The following is a 9602-nucleotide window of genomic DNA, read 5'->3' on the forward strand; positions in this document are numbered from 1 at the left end:
AATATTGATATAGGCTTACAGGTGTCAAGATTTTTCAAGTAGGTTCCATGTACTCTAAATATAGATAATGGAGAAACGTGTGATTGACAAGAAAGAACTGGACTCATTTTAAAACCATAATTTGTAGCTGTTTTTAATACATGGTCATTAATGGGAGAATCTTACCTGGCAATAATAATTAATGTTATGTTTGTGTTTTCTTTATGTTTGAAACTGATAAAGAAAAAGTCGAGGAAGTTCGAGTCATATACCTTTTTTTTATTTTGACCAAATTTTCTGTACGATGTACATGACTACATTTATAATCTTTAAACTTTGTATTAAAAACAACCAATATACACTAAATGCAATACATGTGACGTCACATTACCCTATGTGTTAGATCTTTCTGAAAACCTTTTACATATCAGACTAGCAATCAAAATGCATATTAAATACTTAATACGATTTTATAGAAATAAACATATAATACAACTCATAGTCCAGTGTAAGATATTCTGACAACTCAAATCAATCCTTTTAGCGTTTTCTAGTGAAAAAAATCCTGCCATCAATTTTTATACCGCTTGGAGTTCAATACGGTATTCAAATATCGAAATTTCATTTCTTTTTTCGACCATTCCAAGACTGCACACTCCTCTTCCGCTATAATATTATGAGTTAAATACACTATATATCATTCTTTGATTAAACATCTTTTAGCTTGCGATTAATCTTGTTTTCTAACACCTGAAAAGAGAAAAGAAGTCTTTGAGCTAAAAGTGTCCATGAAGGAAAATGCTTATCATAAATTAAGTATTGTGTGAAAAAAAATAACATGCTTTAGTTCATTAAGAAGAAACGTTTTTTAAAGATTTGATATAATTATTAACAAAACTGAAAAATAATGTTACCTCATAAATTAACAAGTGATTAGAAAGATGTTTAGGTAAATTTTATTTTGTCTGTAACAGAAACATTTATTTTATATGCTATTTGATCTATTTATATCTTTAGATTTGATAGCGACCACCTTTATCTGGCTGTCACTTCTCGTTTGTGGTTATTTTCTCCCAGTGAAATATCCTGTGCAAATTAAATCTATTCAATGCGTTCTGAGGTCATCAAATTTCAAACGAAATCACAAATATCGCTTATTGCAGCCATTGTCTAATCACATGACGATTTATGGGATCAGGAGATTTCTGATTGTGTGTGTTTGTGTGTGTGTGTGTGTATGTGTGTGGGTGTGTGGGTGTGTGTGTGTGTGTAAATTATACGTGAGTTTATTTTAAAAAAGGCTTATGAGAACCATTCAAATACTCGGGTACTTATATTAAATTATTTATCTTTCCTTTATTAGATTCTTCTGCTCATTTAAATAACGGAACAAATTACAGGAAAAACTAACCTAATGAGCCTGTTAAAACATTTGGAATTAGAATCCAATTTCAAGTTAAGAACAAAAAACTAAAATTGTCTTTCCTTTAATATGATCATTAGATATTTCCCGTTTATAAGTTCATGGTTTCATGGTTTGTTGTTTTAAATGCCTAACCCCGATAGCAGTTAATGCAATTTTTTTCACACCTATGAAAATTTGAGTAGAAACCTTAACTACTGCCTTTATATACAGTGTGCCTTTATTATCTCGTGAATTTCATCAAGGGTAAACGATCGATAGGATAATTTACGTTCTATTGCTCGGTTCACCTGTGAATTTGATGTCATATTGTATTATGCACTTTTGTCAAATCAGAGTAAAACTTGTCTTTTTAATTATGCAATAATTTATGCAGAAACTTGTAGAAAGTTTTTTTTTTTAAAATGCAGTACTAAAGTATACGTAATAACACATTTTTTTAAATATTCTGCTTAAATATGTATTTACAAAATAATTAAGGTTGTTGTGTGGATTGAAGAATATTGCAATCCCAAGTTAGATTAACTATTTTATTATTAAATTAAGTTGGAACTCAATGTTCTAAAAACAATTTTCCTGTAAACCTTATACTTATTGCAAATTTTCTTTCGTGATATCCAGATAATATCATATCAAATGAATATTTTAAAAGGATAAAAAAAATCTATAAAAATTATGTTACACGTAACATGGAATATTTTTTTTTTCAGAAATTGTAACCTAGATGACCCTAAAACGTTCCGATTAAACGTACACAGGTGTTAGCTTCAACAACAAAAAGTAAAAATCATAAATTTGATAAAGTATTTAACTTCATAAAATGAAACAACTCCGTATGTTTTAGTCTATGTATATATTAATATATTTTTAAAATAAGGTTTTAAAATACATGTTTATCAATCCCACTGACATTTCCTTCATAATGAGTATGTCATCAAAATTCAAACACATTTTCATTTACATAAATATTATGTACATTAGGCTTCAAAACTTTGGAAATTGTATATAAGTTTGCAAAAACCTCATTACACTTTATTTGCATATATTAATCTTTTCATTTTGCTGATTCATGTTGCAATGCGTTCTATTAAAAGAACCTTGTCATAAGGTCCCTTGGCTTTCTCTAAGAAGAAAAATCTTAAAAATTACTTTTTACTAAAGAAACGTATAAAATAAAGTGACGCTTTTATAAATATGGTTATGAATATGGAGAAATACCTGCATTCTCTGGCTAATTTTCTTATGTATCATTTCGATTTTTAAGTATTTCTTTTCCAAAGTCAGCATTCTTGTCCGTTCACTTTGAAGGTCCTTTATATATTTTATCCACTGTGTCAGAACCAGAAGGGCATCCTCTTTCACATTGCTTAAAAGATAACGAAAATCATATTCCGGAAACGCCTTCCTAAATTCACAATAAAAACATTCGCACTTAAATATTTTCAATATGTGTACAACTTTTATAGACATGGAGTTAAAAGATTTGATAAAATGGTGTTAAAAAAACTATAACAGAGAGATTTCTCTTTGTATAACACTTGTATTACTTACAGACATGTTTGTGGAAGAAGTCTCGCAATTTTTCTAATTACTTCCTTAAATCTACATCCTAGTTGTTTATCTAAAGAGTAGATAACCAAAAACATTAAAATAATTCCTATATTACTCTCTATAATAAAATATTAATCATACAAATAATGAAATGTCTTTTCGATATATCTACATTCTTATTTTTATTTCATCGAATGGACAAAAGAAAAAAATACAAAGTGATTTAAAAAATCTTTTTATGTGCAATACATATTAACTCACCTTTTTGTTGTTTATACTGGCTTTTTCTGGAAACATATCCCAATTTTCTAATTTTGTTGTATACATGTATTTTCTTCATCATTGTCCCACGACAGTTTTTAACCATCTTCTCAAGTTGCCCTTTTAAAAAAAAGAAACTAGGTTGGAAAGCTTACGGGGCGTCATATACATTGCGCACATGTTTATTCATGTGCTGACAATTAAATAGCTCTTCTTACAACTCTACACTGTAAAAAATGATGTTTAACTTGTGTTTAATTTTTAAACAGTCGTGTTTTACCATTAAACATGGTGGGTTTAAATACAAAACATTAGCGTTTAACATATAAACACGACTATTTAAATTGGTGTTCAGTAAGTATGGTGTTTAATCATCCATCTTAAACACGCAATGTTCATATGCATCAAATCAAAAAATTAAATTAGGTGTTGCTTCTAAGTATTGCTGTGTGCATTTGCCATTTGTACAATTTCTTTAATTTACGAAGTAATTCCGTACATACTAGTAGATATTTTTCGACACAGAAAAAATACGAATAGCCAGGCAATACGTTGAGTTTAGATCATACCAAAAGCAATTACAATTAACATTAATTTATGGTAATTTTGTGCCAAAAATTCATAAATTTCATAAACTGCTAAAGGGGAAAGAGAAACAAATATTATGATGACTTTTATAATTTATCAATATTTTAATCACCGGTGTTTAACACGAGTGTTCATTTCTTAACCATCATATATTTATAAATTAAACACATGGTATATATATAGAAATTGCAAATTAAACACCTGTGTTTAATGCGTTATGATAGAAAATGACGCAATTGATTATGTCATAACATGCCATTTGAACGCAGAAGATGCAGAATCACGCATATATTGGCAAAAACACCATATCTAACAAGAAAACAGGAGGTATTTATACATTTCTTTATATAAAATCTGAAAAAAATTGAATGCTTAATACATTAGAGATTTATACTGCTTTTCATTTGTGAAATGCACGATTGTTAGGCCTATCGTCTGAGTGCAAATGCGGCCATGTGCAGCGATCGGCATAAAATATTTGTAGTCTTTAAGTATATTGCGATATCTAATTAATTTGCAGGGACGTTCATCTCTTATTGTGAATCCTGAGAAGAATACATTACTTGATAAAGGAAAGTGATTTTAAACGAATATCACACTTAACCTCGAGAGGTGAGTTTAAAGGGCATTTCAAAGAAGAAGGGTCATCCCCCTTACACACACACCCTTCACACACACACAAACATCATTGTTTCCTAGCCTACACTAGTTTTGGGTCTCCCAGTAACATGAAATTTAAGTAAATATAATCCAATTACCTGCCCTTGATAAAATTTATGCTCCCTATCACGCATTATTATGATTATTTGCTGACCAAACATAACTTAACACATAAGCGTTAACAACAACACTTTTCATCCCCTGCCCGCGCAGGTATTCTTTAAGGAGACTTTACACTTTTGGGGAGTGTTGTTTACCTGATAGAAAATGCCTTGGGTAGCCCCCCCCCCCCCCTTCTCTTAATTGTTGCTGTTGGGCTGCTCCTGCAGGTACATTAATATTTAATTTTTTAGTGTATACACTGTTTGTATGCTTAATATATGATTTATTTGTATTGCAGATTTTTATTTCAAACTTGTTTCTCAGTATGTATTATATAATTAAAATTGGCATGAAGGATAAAAAATTATTTTTTTTACCTCAATGTATTCTCTTACAGATAATTTTCTGAATTTGCATAGTGAATATTTTTTATCTATCTATTTTTCAGGATATTTCTTATAAGAAGAAGGAATTAGAAATACTAAGGTTGAATAAAATTTTGGAGAATGGAAAACTGGAGATCATCATTCGTGGCAGAGGAACCTGAATTTTACACACAAGCAGAGGAGACTGTTTAACTCGGTTAGAATATGAAATTTAGTGAGTGATACCCCGGCAGCTCTTGTGAAGTAGCAAGAATATTTAATGAATTAGTCGTTTACAGGTAAAAAACTGGAAATTTTCTTCATTTGGCTAAAACTCTGAATATTAGTGAAAGTAAAATTATACAGGTACAACAACTGGATTTATTAACTGCAATACATACACAATGTATATATCCCGTACTCAGGCAATAAATAACATTTTCAGTCTTTGTGCATTATATTTAATTATGAGTTTGTTTGTTTTATTAAAAAAGATGTAATGGACGCCCTGTCCCTTTTTAAAAATAAAGTTTCAAAATTTTATTCCTGAAAAATAATATATCATTTTATTAAGCGATTTTCCTATCCCCCCCCCCCGCCACCAATTTTATTGAATTTTAGTTCACATGCAGGTTTTACATGTTCATGCTTTTTTTTTTTTTTTTTTTTTATAATTCTATCTTTCAACTTGAATTGAATTATGTATCTACAAGTGTGTGTTAGCAAATGTGTTGATAAATGTTATAATTGTTTATAAAGTTTGAATCTCTATTCAACATTAAATCATTTATTAATTAAGCTTTATGTACATGTTCGTCATCAAGAACAGTGTGTTTTGTACTGTTTTATGTTTGTTTCAAATAAAAATGTTGAAAACTTATAAACACGTGTAAGTGTTTATTTATTTTGTAAATTAAACACGTTGAAGTGTTTAAAAAATGGCGTATAAACATGTTTAAGTGATTATTATCTGTTGCATCGAATAAACATGTTTAAGTGTTTAAGTGTTTAGGTTGAACGTGTTTATTAATAAAACATGAAATGTTTAAATTTTAAACACACACGGTGTTTATTTATTAAACTCCTTGTGTTTATTCAGTGTTTAATCTTTAAACGTTTTGTGTTTTTGAAGTGTTTAGTATTTAAACAGAATGAGAAAGAAGTATTTAAATATTAAACCTCATGTGTTTAGAATTTAAACATTTTAACGTGTTTATTTCTTAAACACTTCACGAAGTGTTTAAATTTTAAACGTGTTAAAGTGTTTATTATCTGTGGCAATTTGGTGTTTATTTTTAAAACACTTATTTTTTACAGTGTAGATGTCATTATAATTTGTTATCTAAATACATGAAAAAGGTGAAGGTCAGGAACACTGATCGATCTCTAAAAACCTAAAAACTAAACAAACTTGTTCGCAGGACATAAAACACTGACCCTTGGAAATTCCAGAGGTGGGATATGGGGCCCGTTTTACAGAAGAACTTACGATTAAAACTAAAATTTGATTCTGTTTGTAACTTTTTAATTTACATTTAATTGAAAATGGTTTTAATCTTTTTTAAAGGAGTTGAGAATCATATACTTACGCTAGCAATTTTAAACAGAATTATAAATTTTGCAAAATTTTACAATAAACTAAGTTTTTGGGTCTTAGTCGTAAGTTCTTTTGTAGAGCGGGTCCCAGATCCCTAAGAGGAATTAACATTTCCTGTCGTTCAGATATACCCGCCGTGAGCTCTATGTATTGATCAGGTTGACCGAATATTCTGTAGCAAAATTTACTACAAAAACAAAAGCCTTAAAATTGGTATGAAATGTGTCATTAATATGTCATTAAAAATACGATACAACGGTAGGATCTACTTGCTTACAGGGTTATTATATCGAGTATAAAATTTCTGAAATGTTGACTTCAAGTAAGGTAGTTGTAGCACGTGCACGGCGTTTGAATGTTATAGAATCTACCGCAATATACTACTAGTATTCTTATTTTTAAAAAAAAATTGGGAGCTCCCTACCCCACTCCATTTCCCCTTGTATCACGGGCCTGAAAAATGTGTTGATTAAGATGATTGAATACAACAAATTCTGTTAAGTGTCCCAACATCTGGACTATATAGTCTCATCCAATTTTACACAGTCAAACTCTTCAAAATTATCAATCTCATCTTTTACCGTCAAGTAATCTAGCAGAAATCTTTCAGACACCTTTGTTTACTTTTAATAATTTGTTTCTGTTTAATCTTAAAGGTTTTTCCTCTTTCGTTTGAGCGAATCTCGACGCTCCCGTCACTTGTGACTCAGTCACAAATATGACGTCATTTCTTACAAGGGCCACTACTATAATTTTAAAAAGAAAACAATATGGAGAGGGTTTCTCTCTCTCTCTCTCTCTCTCTCTCTCTCTCTCTCTCTCTCTCTCTATATATATATATATATATATATATATATATATATTGTAGTTTCTACTGACAGCCATGAGTGAGTACAGGCTTATAGCAGGAAGAAATACTTTGTTCAAAATCCCGCATGAAGTAGAAGTACGTCTCCACCTCAACCCCCCACCCCCCACCCCCTCCCTTTGTTAAACTCAAATAACAATTTCATTAATTGACGTTTATTGTGAAACCTGTTATATACTGTGTTATGGATATTGTACTTCAGATACTCTTATTTCATTTCCGTCAAGAAATGCTCATTTTACTGAGAAGTTGATTTTTTTGGGGAGTAAAAAATCAAAGGTACTTGGGTCTTGGTTTATAATTATGTAATATGTACCTTATTGATATGTAAAAACTGTACCTTACCTCTTTTTTTTACATATCAATAAGGTACATACATATTTATAATCCAAGATCCAAGTACCTGTGTAAAAAATAGCTTTTATATAATGCCGTTTGAATACACAGGCGGATTTAGAAGGGGCAGCCTCCACCCCCTCCCGTTTTGTGTCCAAAATATACATAAAATTTAATAAATCAACTTTTTGTGTGTGTCTGTGGGCTCCTACCCCAACCCAAAACTGGTCCCCCCCTTTTTTTTCAAAATTCCTGGATCTGCCAGTGGAATAGGCCGAGTATTTGATACAAAAGACTGTATTCAGAAAATATTACGATCGGTGAATGACGAAAATAATTTGCACATTTTCCTTTTTAATCGGTCATCACAACTTATTTCTTTTATATCATTTAAATCAAGTTTCGATTGAATAATTCAGTAATGACGTTTAATGAAATAATAAACGATTGCTTGTTGCCAGTTTCATTAAAATTGCCAGTAATTTATATCCGCCAACCGGAAACGCCACCGTACTCACGTTTTTTGCTATTTCATGGCTGTTTATAGAAAATAAAAGTAGACTTTTAATTTAATGTACGATACTTACAATGCAAGTGAAATCTAAATATAGTTTACGGACATCATCTTGTATCGTGTGTATTCTTAGAGGAGTAAGTAAGAACTCTCTGCACCCGTTTCGAAGTTTATTTGCAAAATTTACTAATTTATAAGTATAGATATTTCTTTTGTTTTTGTAGAGAAATTCAAAACTTATTATCTTTAGCTTATTAAACCTAAATTATTGATCAATACGATATGTAAAGACAAGTTGGTAATGTAATATCGTAAAACTTTTAATATCAAATTGTAATTTTACACAATCCTTTTGACTTATTGTTTAATTTGACATAGAACCTAACCTGATTGGTATAAGAATTCCCTCTACTAAGTATCACTCGTTCATTTAAACAGTGGCACTCTTCTGAACAAAAATATTTTTCACAATAATATATGAAACGCAGTGGATCCTTCATTTATACGTGATGCAAATACCAATCGCAATTTTTTTTTTTTTTTTTTTTTTTTTTTTTTTTTTTTTTTTTGTTGAATGGTTTTACAGCCAGAGAAAATTAAAATAAACTGATTCTACTTAGTGAAGTCAACTTTAAGGGTATTTAATGATATAAACATTAGTTAGTCTGTATAAGGCATGCTTACATCTACGTTTAAAAAATTCCGTTTTTTAGGAAGATTAATTGCACAAATATTCATATTCATGAATACAAAATCTATTTATATGTAACCTCTTCCTTTCTTACAGAACACGTTTTAATGTATGACAATGACATGCTTTTTAAATGTTTTTATTGGTGCAAATGAATCCATTCTCTCACACCTAATTTTTAACAATGAAGAAGAGCTAATGCGCCTTGGTATATGTAAATGAATAATTATTCTATTTTGAAGGAAATTTATGGGAATAAAATTTAAAAATCATATATTTGTTAAAAATGATGCAAAAAGATCTGAGATTTCTTATTAATGTGATCTCTTTTATAAAGAAAATATACATTTTTTGCAACATAAAATAAATAGTGACTCAATTAAAAAGCCAGAGTTGAATGGATTAAAATAACAATATATACATCAGTGATGCTTATAATTCTTATTTTTAAATTGATTCTTACTTTACAATGGATCATTGTATTCAGTAAAGAATATTATTACATTTTCAACAGTGAAATACTGTGATTTATTTATTGAATAAAAGTGATATTCTCTCACAGTATGAAAGTATACCAACATGATATTCTCTCACAGTGTGAAAGGATATCAAAGTACGTAAAAAACAGTTTCTGGCCTGTCATAAGATAGAGATAGTAACTAAGCAT

General features: G+C 29.7%; 1 protein-coding gene across 2 annotated transcripts; it reads right to left on the reverse strand.

Annotated features, from left to right (window-relative positions):
- Positions 1–258: 258 nt before the first annotated feature.
- Positions 259–8696, reverse strand: LOC133188985 (uncharacterized). Of its 2 annotated transcripts, none has more exons than XM_061324441.1 (5): positions 8631–8696; positions 3215–3334; positions 2954–3023; positions 2621–2768; positions 259–729 (listed from the first exon to the last, which is right to left on the reverse strand). In XM_061324441.1, exons 2-5 carry the CDS (start codon positions 3318–3320, stop codon positions 688–690), a joined length of 366 nt encoding a protein of 121 aa, XP_061180425.1. In that variant the 5' UTR covers positions 3321–3334; positions 8631–8696; the 3' UTR covers positions 259–687. The 2 variants fall into 2 exon arrangements, with proteins under 2 accessions (XP_061180425.1, XP_061180424.1); XM_061324440.1 differs by having other exon boundaries at positions 2621–2807.
- Between the last annotated feature and the right edge of the window lie 906 nt (positions 8697–9602).

Source organism: Saccostrea echinata, unplaced genomic scaffold (genome assembly GCF_033153115.1).
Source record: "Saccostrea echinata isolate AGI-Se365-2 ecotype Australia unplaced genomic scaffold, CSIRO_AGI_Sech_v1 ptg000016l, whole genome shotgun sequence".
NCBI lineage: Eukaryota > Metazoa > Mollusca > Bivalvia > Ostreida > Ostreidae > Saccostrea > Saccostrea echinata.